General features: G+C 37.0%; 1 protein-coding gene across 4 annotated transcripts in view; it reads right to left on the bottom strand.

The window, feature by feature from the left end:
* unc13d (unc-13 homolog D (C. elegans)) overlaps nucleotides 1-13,885 on the bottom strand; it is a 48,715-nt gene that overhangs the window by 8,297 nt on the left and 26,533 nt on the right. For 3 of the 4 annotated variants that reach the window (XM_062056278.1, XM_062056275.1, XM_062056276.1), the window contains exons 15-28: nucleotides 11,508-11,625; nucleotides 11,295-11,416; nucleotides 9,072-9,162; nucleotides 8,944-9,000; nucleotides 7,112-7,209; nucleotides 6,982-7,033; nucleotides 6,783-6,913; nucleotides 4,441-4,558; nucleotides 4,213-4,365; nucleotides 3,147-3,242; nucleotides 2,526-2,732; nucleotides 1,250-1,324; nucleotides 1,095-1,174; nucleotides 468-582 (exon numbers count right to left, since the gene is read on the bottom strand). In XM_062056278.1, coding sequence (XP_061912262.1) covers nucleotides 468-582; nucleotides 1,095-1,174; nucleotides 1,250-1,324; nucleotides 2,526-2,732; nucleotides 3,147-3,242; nucleotides 4,213-4,365; nucleotides 4,441-4,558; nucleotides 6,783-6,913; nucleotides 6,982-7,033; nucleotides 7,112-7,209; nucleotides 8,944-9,000; nucleotides 9,072-9,162; nucleotides 11,295-11,416; nucleotides 11,508-11,625 — 1,513 coding nt within the window. The remainder of the gene's footprint in view (nucleotides 1-467; nucleotides 583-1,094; nucleotides 1,175-1,249; nucleotides 1,325-2,525; nucleotides 2,733-3,146; nucleotides 3,243-4,212; nucleotides 4,366-4,440; nucleotides 4,559-6,782; nucleotides 6,914-6,981; nucleotides 7,034-7,111; nucleotides 7,210-8,943; nucleotides 9,001-9,071; nucleotides 9,163-11,294; nucleotides 11,417-11,507; nucleotides 11,626-13,885) is intronic. The other variant, XM_062056277.1, reaches the window with a different exon arrangement.

The raw sequence follows: 13,885 nt of genomic DNA, 5'->3' as shown, positions 1-13,885 counted from the left end.
GAAAAGTCATATTTATTTGGGATTAATCGTGATGAATTTTGAGTTAACTGGGTACTCCGGCTTCCTCCCACCTCCGAAGACATGCACCTGGGGATGGGTTGATTGGCAACACTAAATGGGCCCTAGTGTGTGAATGTGAGTGTGAATGTTGTCTGTCTATCTGTGTTGGCCCTGTGATGAGGTGGCTACTTGTCCAGGGTGTACACCGCCTTCCGCCCGAATGCAGCTGAGATAGGCTCCAGCACCCCCCGCGACCCCAAAAAGGGACAAGCGGTAGAAAATGGATGGATGGATGGATATGAACAAACTGCAATTATTCGCGATCTATGTTTTAATCGTTTTACAGATCTAGTTATTTAAACCTTTTCTTTTACAGCATTCATTTCTATGTAGCTAAACAGAAAGATATGGCTTTTAAAAGCAATAACTACAGCTAATTTCTTGGTTGTGTCTTAAAAATCACCAACCTGAAGTGTGTCCAGCAGCCTCTGACAGAACTCCATCAGCCTTTCTTGATGCAAATGTTCTGTTGCCATCTGGTGGAGGAACTTGACTGAGTTGTTCCACAGTGTAGTGAGGAGACTGCACGTGAGAAACAATGGTTTAGACCAAAGGTGTCAAACTCAAGGCCCGGGGGCCAGTTCTGGCCCGCTACATCATTTTATGTGGCCCACGAAAGCCTGGAAAAAATGGGTTTCAATAAAATACTTATTTATTTATTTTTTGCATTCATTCTTTAAAAAAAAATGCATATTTTAAACTCTAATATCGGATCATGCCAATTATATTATTATATACTGCATTGTAAAACTATTTTGTGAGATAAAAACAAATAGTTAAATATCTGCTTGTCACCTTTATTTATGATTTTAAAGCAAGTTATACATAATAAAATCTAATAATCAAATGCATATGCATTTTGATTAATCATGATTATCCACAGGTTATTACCCGCATGCATAATGTAAATTAATTTTTAAAACGCGGCCCTCTGAAAGCAGCCATTACTGCGATGTGGCCCTCAATGAAAATGAGTTTGACACCCCTGGTTTAGACATTAACTCTATGAACAATATTCACGTCGGGCTCTTCACCTGTTGAAGTTTTCTTCAACCAAATTGTCATTCATGTAATGCAGCTCTTGTTCCAGATAGCGCATGAGAGGGGCTGCGGCCTGAATTAGAGGAGGAAAATAAAACAATGACAACACACAGGATGTAGTTGTGAAATATTAGTTATTCACACTTACATCTTCTGTGGATTTGGACACCGTCCTCCACCTGGTTGTCATGCCTCTGACATGACTTTCAATGTCTGTATTCAACTGAAAAGACATTGGGATGAATGTGATAAAATAATACCTCTCCTATAACAATAAGGCTATTATTGGTTGTAGAGCTGCACTCTATCATATTAACAAATGTCCTTTAGCTAATGGAATTAATAGCTAATGTATTCAAACGTAATAATCATACCTAGTGTGGCTTGATGCTAACTGACTTTGCTACGAGTGAACCTTGACCTAGGTCAGTCCTTCTCAAATTAGGGGAACATGCTTTATCAGTATCACGCTTCACGCCCCGCTGTGAACTACAAAACATGCTCATTGTAGCCATTAATCCTGACTTCCTCATTTTGATGAAAAAAAAGTACATCGTCACAAATTGTTGCATTCATATTTATTTTGTAGGTTAAAGCTTTTTTAAATAGTTCAAGTAGGTCAAAACATTTCCATAGTTTAAATAAGAATATTTTTTTATATCAGGCAAATTGATGTACTATATGTATTAATAGTTAATATTTTCTCTTACAGATTAAAAACAATGTTAGTAAAGTTTTTCCTTGTTGTAAATTGATCTATTTTCCTTTCTTTTTTGATAAACATATTTATTTTTTATATTAATAAGGATCCAATGTTATGCAGACTTGTAACAATTTTACAGAAAAATGATACTACTATTATAAGAATTTGGGGGGGGGGCGCGCAATATGTTTTCTTCTTCCTAGGGGGAGGCGTAACAGAAAATAAATGAGAAGCACTTAAAACTGAGCATCATTAGTACAGCTGTCTTAAAAATACAAATATTCCACAATTTGATCAACCTCGCAGGTTGATATTAGAAATTTGAAATTTTGTTACGGCTTTTACTGCCTCAATTTAGTCAAGTTTGATGTCTTCTCTGCAACAACGCTTTTTGTGGTTTTGAAAAAGTTGCAGCAAATAAGACCTTTGTTTTCTTCACTTTAATGAACGCATGTGTTCAGTTCATGAGAACCTTTAATTAACTTTGAACTATTCACTCTAAAAGTGTTTGTGACCCATTAGTACACACTACTACATATAATCATCTGATTATTTCTATTAAATAAACGTCAGAGATTTGACTGATCTTTGATAATGGGCAAAATCTAACGAATCCGATTTGACTAAGAATTTCTTTAGTCGAAGCCAGTCCTAATTATTAGTATTAAACCCAGAGAATCTCTTATTGGATTCTATTACGTAGAAGTGCATGATGATACACCTTTTTACCCAGAGTGTCCAAAGCTGAGCGGGTCTCTCGGTCGAGGATGCCCTGAGTTTGCTGCACCTGTGATGGCAGTGTGTTTTGGAACTGACTTTCCCCGATGACCTGAAGGGTGCGCCCTCGAAGCCCCGCCCAGTTGAGCTGCACAGGAAGCCGTGCCAGGACAGATCGCAAGTATTCGAGGTCGTTCACCACTACACACAGCTGTAGAAGAAGAACATTTGAGATGTAAACACTCGTTGCAATCATTTCTTTTCTCTGATTTAAATTGTAAACATTTTTTTATGCTGACGGAAAAAAAAAGTGGTCTGATGGCGTGATACCCAGGGAAAAAGAGTCACACGTCAAGTTCCTCAACATTTTCCAGCAGGAAGACGCTTAGACAAGATGGGATGTTTTGTCAAGTACAATACTGTATACTGTATGTCTGCAATTGTTTCTTAATGTGTAAAACAAAAATTCAAGATGCATTTATTTTTAGGGATTTTAATGGGTGTGTCCACATTTTTTTTTGTTTTTTTTTGTCAATTTGTGTGGCCAATGGCAAAAAACTGAATAGCAGCAATCTACTGCATACAGTACATAACTCTAAAAAAACAAAAGTAAGACTTTCTCTACCATATTGATTGCGCTCCCATGGTCGGAGTTCTCTGAGAGCATCCTGACTCGGTCCTTCAGACTATGACAGTAGGTCACCACAATCTTACATATATCCTGCAAACACAGGGGGAAAATACCATCTAAATAGAAATTGTAATTCCCGATTGCAGTCATTTATCCAGTATTGACAGACCACAGAGCAATAGAGTAACCATAATGACTTAAAAAAGTTCAGCTGTTACTTCATTAAAACATTGGCTGTATAGCAAGACACATTTTCAGAATGGTGATGGTTTGACCCTGGAAGAGATTACAGTCATTACATTTTCTAATGAAAAAAACTGTTTCATAACATGAACTAAGGAGATTGCAAGGCTACATCCCGTTTAGGTTCCACATTATTCTTGGAAATGATGAACGATCAAGGGCAAAAATGCTGTTTTGATGTTTGAGGTTATCAGAATCAGAATCAGAAATACTTTAATATTCCCCGAGGGGAAATTAATATTTTCAGTACAATCCCATTCAAGAGCACACAAACATTACATGGAGACAGAACAGGATCGCTGACGGGTCTGACAACTTCCGGCGCCAATTACAGAAAGGGGGTGAGAGAAAAAAAAATTCAGTCTAAGCCTGGGCCCCTAGATAGGGGGTCCAGACTGAGGCAAAGGGGAAAAAACATAGCACATATAAGCATGTGTGTAAGAGGCGAAGATCAAAAAACACAAAGGACATTAAAAGAGCAGACCTGATGCAACCAGCCACTTCTACACACAGCCACTAAAGTAAAACAAAAAAAAACAACCAAAAAACATTCACTGTGGTGGCCTCTGCGATGTTCCACGCCATAGTCTGCTGGGGTGGGGTGAGCATGGCCAGAGACAGGAGCAGACCCAACAAAGCAACCAAGCCCCACTGTCTTTATTTCGGTAGGTAGTTTATTTTTAGATGTGAATTTGATAACAATGTTATTGTTATAAACACAACTAATGATAATTAGTTTACAATTAGTAATGGCTTACTGTGCATTGGTTGTAATGATTGTTTTGTAGATATATACAATGCATCATAGATACTGTACCTCAGTGATTTTGACCATGAGCATGAAAGCCTCCTCAGGGTCAGGCCAGGACATTTGTTCCCACAGGTCACACACTGGCTGGATACAAGCCACTAGGTCCACTGCTGAGGAGCTGTGTTTAATGGGCACTCCCCCACACTGCAGGGGCTGCAGCTGCAAATCATGTTTATAAAGATGACGCGGCGCCGCAGAAATACACGCACCTTGAAAAACATAAGAGGGGAGTACCTGGTCAACCTTGACAGCCCTCTCCACTCTGTCCTTGGTGGTGAGAAAGACCTTGTTGAGCCAGTAAGGCTGAGCCTCTCTGAAGTTCTCATGAAAATTTGTTAGCTTAAGTAGACCTCTGAAATAAAAGAGGGACAGAAGCATATGTTTAGATGTTTTACAAACTCCACACTCACTTGAGATGTTTGCTTTTTTTTTCTTTCCTACTTTAGTGACTTATTGCCTTTAGTGTGTTGTTTGTTTCTTGAAGAAAATAATAAGTGCTTAGAAATGTCCTTAACCAGAACTTGTTTTGTTTTTAGATTTGGGTTCACCTTCTTTATCCCATAATACCACTAAATAATGTGCTTTTGCTGTCTCCCCTTAATGTGTTTTATATTGAATACGAAAGAGTGAGTCAATTACAAAACTACAATGTAGGGAAGGAGGATAAAATCTTTATTGTGATAACGATATATATATATCACAATATATTATTTGATATGTAAATAATGATATAATTATTTAAAAACTAGTTACAAAGGCTCCCATATTGGCTGCCGACGTATGCAGTGACATATTGCCTCATTTCCTGTTGTATTATTTTGTTAAAACTAATATTAATCTATGTGATAGTTTACTGTTAATAAATGGTTACTTTCTGTTGTACTGTGGTTCTATCTACACTCATCACTTATTATTCTGTTGTTAGGATACTTTACATTAGTTTGAGGCGACATTACACATCTGGGTATCGAGCCAATACCAAGTGCAGTAGTTACAGGGGAATATTGGTAATACCAATGCTAATACTTCAAATGATCAAGAATATTAAATAATTAAAGTTCGATCACAATTAAAATCAGACAAAAACTATTGGTGCTTCTTTTGGTTTTTGCCCTTAAAGCCCTGCTTTGTGCAGAGACTTCCCCCCCCGAGTTTGTAAACAACAAAAACAAAAAAAAAAGACAAAAGATTAATTGATAATGAAAAATATCTATCGAACCAATGTTGTATTGACCATATCCTGATATCGTTACTGTCAATATTTGTATCGATCCGACCACCTCTGTTTACGACAGGGGTGTCAAACTGATTTTAGCTGAGGGGCCACATGGAGGAAAATCTGTGCACACGCGGGCCGGACTATTAAAATCATGGCATTAAAACTAAAAAATAAAGACAACTTCAGATCGTTTTCTTTGTCTTACTTTGGCCAAAAATAGCACAAACACATTCTGAAAATATTACAATAAAAATATAGAAAAAATACCCCGCAGCGGTAAAGTTTAGATCCATGAAGGAAAGAAGAAAGTGAATGAATGTTTATACCTGAATACATTTACATATAATGTGTTTTATTTTGTATTATTTTTTTTAAAATGAATTAAGTAACCTTTATGACAACGTTTTTCCAAAAACAATATAAAATGTGATATATAACAGGATAACGCATACATTTATCATTTGTTTTCAAAACGCTTACAAAAAAGTGGGAAACCACAAATTGACTGTGGAACCCAATTTTAAAGACTTGATGGGGTTCCTCGGACCCCGTTTTGACAATTCCTAGCGCCAACACTGATGGAGTATTGGTGCGTGTAAAACAGCAGCGGGTGGCTGTGGCCTGCGGGCCTGTTCTAATACTAATCAAATATCATCCCGGGGGCCATAGATAATTCATGCCCCCGGGCCTTGACTTTGACACCCCTGGCTTACGATCAAAAGCTCTAGCTTAGCAGTTAGCATATCCTCCCACAGTGTGTAGCGTAGCATGTTTAGCGAGTCCTCATCCACTACTGACAATATTTATAAGCAACATACTTATTTGCCTCCATGGAGGCAAGGATTGCTGACTTAGAAGTGGCTCTGCACTGTAGAGGGACATTAGCCGCTAGCGAGAATGCTACATTGCATCGAGGACACCTTTGTTGGCTTGTCGCTGTCAAATATAACATTAGTTTTAAAAGCTCTATCGTCGGCCAAATTTTAAATCATTTATATCGTATATTGTCTATACCTCGCAACCCTACTATTATGTACACATAAATTATGTCCTAATTCTTGAAGTGCTTTTTTGTAGGCAAACAATTTTGCTATAAGCTAAAAAGTTTGGACACCCCAGATTTAGACAAAAAGTACTGGGCCAACTACAGAAACCTTGTTGACCCTTTGCAACTATAATGGCTGCCATTTGTATGAGAAGACTTGGCGTGTGATGGGCTGTTCTTGCAGACGAAACTTAATCCAACTCCAACATTATCTTTTTGGGGACTCTCTTATGGATTCCATTTTATCTAAACTAGGCTGGAACTCTGCACTGTATGATTAAGTTGCTGCAAGGTGTTTGAAGGATGTCTGACCTTTTCTGTAAGAAGGCCTTGTCTTTCTGGATGGCTTGCAAGCTCAGATAAACAGGAAACAGGCTGTTGGCTAGACTCTGATCAGTCCGACCCTCCATCAGTGATAAGGTTTCTCTCACTTCAGCAGCAAGCTATGGCGAGGAGGACAATAAAAGAAATGAGGTGACATAAAAATGATGTTAATGATAGGCGTACTCACCAGAGAATCAAACTTCTTGTAGACTTCTGTGAAAACGTCCACTTGCACTGCGCTGTAAGATTACAAAATACAACACAATTATTTCAGTGTTAACATCATTATAATGCTTTTTTCCCCACCATATTATTACCTCACAAATATTCGGTTCCAGATGTCTTTGTTGAGTTTTATGTCATCCCGCACTTCCTCAATCAACCTGGAGAGAGCGCTCAAGATTTCGCATAGATCCTGTACGTCAGACAAGTGTAAAAACATTCAATAGGATAGACCAGGGGTCGGCAACCCCACATGTGGCTCTTTAGCGACGCCCTAGTGGCTCCCTGGAGCTTTTTCAAAAATGGAAAAAGATGGGGAAAAAATAATATTTTTGTTTTAATATGGTTCCTGGAGGAGGACAAACATGACACAAACCTTCCTAATTGTTAGAAATCCCACTGTTTATATTAAACATGCTTCACTGATGAGAGTATTTGGCGAGCGCTGTTTTGTCCTACTAATTACGGCAGTCCTTGAACTCACCATAGTTTGTTTACGTACAACTTTCTCCAACGCTGCCACAGACAGACGTGTTTTATGTCACCCCTTCTTTGACGCATTTTGTCCACCAAACTTTTTATGCTGTGCGTGAATGCACAATAGTGAGCTTTGTTGACGTTATTGACTTGTTGGAGTGCTAATCTTAATCATTGCTAGCATGCTATTTAGGCTAGCATCATTATGCCTTGTTTGTAGGTATATTTGAGCTCTAAATTTATTTTACTTATTTCCTCTGTGAATTTAATTTATATTTGCATGTCTCATGACACATTATCTGTATGTACTATTGGCTGCATTTCTGACAGTTGTTTGTGTGCAGTTATAGACCACAGCAAACGTTACATAGCTTGCAAAGATTGTAATAAATCCATTAGAAGAAGACAGCCTGCCGTTTCCTTTAACTTGGAAACAAACATCTATAACTTTGGCCATTCTAAGCCAGTAACTTCCAGGAGTTCTTTCCCCCTATGAGAAGCCTCCATTTTATTAATGTTTTCCAATTTTGTAAAAATGTGTAGAATAAATATTACATTTCAACATTTCTGTCAACGAAGATTTGCGTCAGCCTGCGACAAATAGTCATTTTGATAGTAGGCTAATATAGCTAATATAGACACTTACATCATGTGTTGTCTTCATTATAACACTTATATAAGGCGGTTAGTTTTTTGCGGCTCCAAACCGATTAGTTTTTTGTATTTTTGGTCCAATATGGCTCTTTCAACATTTTGGGTTGCCGACTCCTGGGATAGACTTTATTCATCTGTGATTCCCACCAACTGTGCCGCGGCACATAAGTGTGCCACGAAAAATTATACAATTTACTTAATTGGTCCAAAAATGATTATTTCCTACAAAAAAAAAAAAATTCTCTATTCATCTAGTTATGTTGGGGATACATGACAGGCTCCAGCGCCCCCCGCGACCCCGAAGGGAATAAGCGGTAGAAAATGGATGGATGGATGGTCCAAAAATGATTATTTCCTACAAAAAATATATATTCTCTATTCATCTAGTTATGTTGGGGATACATGACAGACAGAACATGTATATTATCTTTGATGAGATGGCAAAAGATGCATAATTAACCTGTGTTTCCACCTGTGGCCATTTATTTGTACAACAGAATACGTTTGTTCTCATGTCAAATATGTGCCTTGTCTCAATAAAGGTTGGCTAACAATGGTCTGAAGTGATCCAACACAATAGCTCTGTTAAAAGGTGTGCCTATAAACAATATGTTTATGATTGTGGTTGATATTGTCATGTATCATACTAATACATGAGCACAACTACTAACAGCTCAATACAGTTCTACATCACTGGACATTGCAACCACAATAATAACATTATAGTTCCATACCTATTAAATGCAAAAAAGCAATTCGTAAAGGTAAAATATTTAACTTTGTGGTAAGTTCTTACCTTGGTCATTGGCTGATGCAAACCTTTTTTGTTGGTAAACCACTCCTGTGTACCTGTCTGTTCCAAATGGACGAACCATAATATTAGTGTTCCGTTGTATCAATGACATCATTCTTATTATTACTGACCTGTATGGCATCAGTGACCTCCTCCTGGAGCTCAAACTCAGCTGGGTTCATTTTCTGGAACGCTTGTGTCTTGCATATTTGAACCAAGATTCTGAATAACAGAGTGAAATAACAAGAACCCAATCATTCATAATTAATCAACACGTGATGATTTTACATATATACACTACATCCGTTAAGTATTCTCAATGCTTAACTTTTTCCACATTTATGCCTTATTCCAAAATAGAACTTGTGAGGACTTGGTTCGGTGCTGTAGCTCATTGTATTTCAAATTAACACCGCCCATTGAAATGAATTAAAATCTATTTAATTGGTGCTTTCCCCCCCAAACTGTACAATTTTAACATAGAACATGCCTTTTAGGTAAGAAATGTTGTCTAAAACAATAGAAGAGAATGTACTACAGCAGTCTATGAAGTAACTAATAGTAATGTAGGGGATTTTAACTTGGAGAGTGGACTTTTACAGTATCTACTGCAAACTGCTTCTTTGTCAAACACACCGTCAGCAGCTTCTCCATAGTTTCATGGATAAATGTCCACCATGTCGATATCATTTTAATATTCTTGGCTGGCGCCAAACTCACTTTGCTTCAGTTTGGAGCAGACTTGCAGTGATACAAAATGCTTCACCGAATCAACTACATGCTTATGTCTTTGATGATTGTTGGCCCTGTGATGAGGTGGCAACTTGTCCAGGGTGCACCCCGCCTTCCGCCCGAATGCAGCTGAGATAGGCACCAGCACCCCCCGCGACCCCAAAAGGGACAAGCGGTAGAAAATGGATGGATGGATATTTTTTTAATTCAATGAATAGCATCCACTTCTTCTCAGCACTCTCTTTCTTCCTGGTCCGAAAAACAAAGTTATGTCGATCTCTAGCTAATGCTAGCGGGTAAGATCAGATGTTTTGGTTGGATCAGGTGTCCTCAAACTACGACACGCGGGAAGTCCCAAGTTTTTTTGGGGACTTTTTATTATTATTTTTTAAAATGTGTCCTTTCTAATCCATTTTCTACCGCTTGTTACTCTCGGTGTCTCCTAGCCGCTCAGGCAAATCACGTTGTCGAAAAAAATGCATTTTCCCATCGATAACGTGACACCCGACACTGTGGCTCGAGAGCGCGGAAAGTGTGCGCTTTTTCAGTCAATTAGTGCCCGAGTAATATATATATATATATATATATATATATATATATATATATATATATATATATATATATATATATATATATATATATATATATATATATATATACACTACCGTTCAAAAGTTTGGGGTCACATTGAAATGTCCTTATTTTTCAAGGAAAAGCACTGTACTTTTCAATGAAGATAATTTTAAACTAGTCTTAACTTTAAAGAAATACACTCTATACATTGCTAATGTGGTAAATGACTATTGTAGCTGCAAATGTCTGGTTTTTGGTGCAATGTCTACATAGGTGTATAGAGGCCCATTTCCAGCAACTATCACTCCAGTGTTCTAATGGTACAATGTGTTTGCTCATTGGCTCAGAAGGCTAATTGATGATTAGAAAACCCTTGTGCAATCATGTTCACACATCTGAAAACAGTTTAGCTCGTTACAGAAGCTACAAAACTGACCCTCCTTTGAGCAGATTGAGTTTCTGGAGCATCACATTTGTAGGGTCAATTAAACGCTCAAAATGGCCAGAAAAAGAGAACTTTCATCTGAAACTCGACAGTCTATTCTTGTTCCTAGAAATGAAGGCTATTCCACAAAATTGTTTGGGTGACCCCAAACTTTTGAACGGTAGTATATATATATATATATATATATATATATATATATATATATATATATATATATATATATATATATATATATATATATATATATATATATATACATGTACAGCACGGCCCCCGGCCAAATTGTTTTAACCCAATGCGGCCCCCGAGTCAAAACGTTTGGGGACCCCTGGGTTAAATCTTATGGAGTTCACTGGGACATTTGCTGCACCAACTGATGCTTGTAACTGAAAAGTTTGCTTGTAACTTAAAGCATAGCAATTAGCAGAGAAACAGCTTTTATATCAAAACCCTCTTAAGTTGGGGTACATTCATTTGTATCATTTTTTACACATTCATATCATATCATCAGGGTGCGGTGGGTAGAATTTTAAACAAAATGTAGATTGAGTGAAGCGTTGTTCTTTCTTACTTTCGGGATGTGTTGTAGACAACAATAATGTACCTTAACAGTGTGTGCAACTTTGGAGTAGTACTTGGCGTCGGGGAGAAGATATCTCTGTATTTTGACACTAAATACAGTCCATACTGCAGGAAGCCATGAAGAGAGTCCCCAAGTTCTTTTTTCTGTAATGCCAATCAATCAGTTTGTCAATATTTGTTACAGGACATGACATGGGTGATGATTGGTTATGAGACAATTCTTTGTCTTTCCCACCTGTTGGTGTGGTAGCTCCTGTTGATGCCAGTGGTACTCCACGCTAGTCAGCTGCTGTAACAGCAAAGAGGAGTCCACCTCCAAGCTTTGGTACAGTTTACTGTAAGCCACCCACTTCCTGCAACAGCAGAATGCAGTCTAAGTAACAGGAAGGAATAATTTTCAAAATCTATCTTATTTGAGTAGGCTCCCACTGCAGATACAGTATGAAGTAATGGTAATGTTTTGTTTTGAACATGCTTTAAAAATGCTTTAGAAACATCACATGTGAACAGTAGCATCGAAAAGGGGTCTGCAGGAGCAGAGCTGATTTAATCCTGTCCATGTCTCAGCAATTAGTTTGTTCACTTACTACATGTTTAAATTCTCACCTGTTAACATATTCTAATAGGTGTAGAAAATAATAAATAATGTGTAATACTAACTAACAAGCTTCCTCACTGATGAAAAAAAAGAATACAAAAAATAGGTGTTCAAAAATAGATGGAAAATAATTTTTAAAAATCATGTAAAATGTTATGTTAAACTCTTATGCTTTTATTCATATTTTCATTTTTATTGTGTTTTTTTCTATTTTATTTATTCCTTTTATTACTTCTATTATTCTCTCAATGATATGTTTTAATTAAAGTTTTAATGTATTATTTATATTTACATATATTTTATTATGTTTCATACTATTTTTTAGATGCCGTTAATTTGAGTTATTCTGTGTGTGTGTGTGTGTGTGTGCGTGCGTGCGTGTGTGTGTGTGTGTGTGTGGGTGTGTTCTTGTATTTCTACCCTTCTTGAGACATCAACAAGGAAAAGTACCTTCCATATGAGGATCGGTGAACAAGTTAGGACCGAAATCCTGGTCCCAATACGGAAAACCATTGCATCTAATAGAGAATGTCTCATTTGCGCCCCTGCTGGTGAAATCTAATACAAATTAGGGTGGTCCCAAAAAGGAGGGATTTTTCAAATTGACTGTGTCCATCTATCCATTTTTTCCCGTTTTACCCGTACGGGTGTCGGTTTTAAAAGTGCTCCCTCTCTGGTCAACATATGAAATAACAAGTGTGTGTAAAAATTTGAAGTGCTCTCCCTCTGGCCATCATATGTAATAACAAGTGTGTGTAAACTAAATTAAATGCACCCCCTTTGGCCAAAATTAATTACAAACATTAAATAAATATTGATATAGAGACATACTGTCCTACCTTGAAGTAAATAATGAAGATTAAAAACCATCCATCCATCCCATCTATTTTCTACCGCTTGTCCCTTACGGGTGTCGGTTTTAAAAGTGGTCCCCTCTAGTCAACATATGAAATAACAAGTGTGTGTAAAAATTTGAAGTGCTCTCCCTCTGGCCAATATATGTAATAACAAGTGTGCGTAAAAAAAATAATTAAATGAGCCCCCTTTGGCCTTAAAAAATTAAATAAATATTTATATAGAGACATTCTGTAATAACTTGAATAAATAATGAAGATTAAAAACCAATTACAAACCAAATATAAAAAATTACTAAAAGCTTACCTTTTTTATATTTGCATAGTATGTATATATTATTAATGTTGTAAATACAAATCTTGATATATCTAGAAAGGGTGACAGACTTGGTCACGATGCATTTTTTGGAGGTCTCAAGAAGGTAACTAATACAATAAGGTGTGTGTGTGTGTGTGTGTGTGTGTGTGTGTGTGTGTGTGTGTGTGTGTGTGTGTGTGTGTGTGTGTGTGTGTGTGTGTGTGTGTGTGTGTGTGTGTGTGTGTGTTTCTTCTCTTTTTGTTTTTGTTTGTAAAGCACTTTGTGTTTTCCACTGACCTGTGTATGGAAAATATAAATAAAGTTTGATTTAATTTGAAAATAATAAAGATAATAAATATGTATGCATGAATAAATACAGGAGTTACAAAAAACTGGCATAAACATTATAATGTATGCTCATTATGTTATGGTATGCCAGTAGTGCGCGAGATGCTAAAGCTAAAGCTAGATGCTAATAACAGCACTTCATGTATGAAAACCAAAACATTGGATCTTATTTACTCTATTTTTTTAATAAAATAGTAATTTAATAAATAAAATAGTTAATGAAAAAAGTTCCCAAGTAATCAAAGTGACACTCACAAAGATTTTTTAAACGATGACGATCTTAAATAACTGTTCACACTTAATGACATGCTAGCTAATCCTAATTAGCATAGCCAACATAAGTGAGTGTGAGTGAATTTAGTGAGAGAAGTGTAGATATTGAGGAATAAAATGCCTTAACCGGAGTAAGAAAATAATAGTTTGCTTAAAGTCGGAGCAATAAAGAAAAAATGGACGTGCTAAAGCTGACATTACACTACCTCAGGGGTGTCCAAAGTGCAATCTAGGGGCCATTT

Source organism: Entelurus aequoreus, linkage group LG08 (assembly GCF_033978785.1).
Source record: "Entelurus aequoreus isolate RoL-2023_Sb linkage group LG08, RoL_Eaeq_v1.1, whole genome shotgun sequence".
In the NCBI taxonomy this organism is placed as follows: domain Eukaryota; kingdom Metazoa; phylum Chordata; class Actinopteri; order Syngnathiformes; family Syngnathidae; genus Entelurus; species Entelurus aequoreus.
Note: the sequence above shows the minus strand (reverse complement) of the source record. Positions and strands in the feature narration are given on the sequence as shown.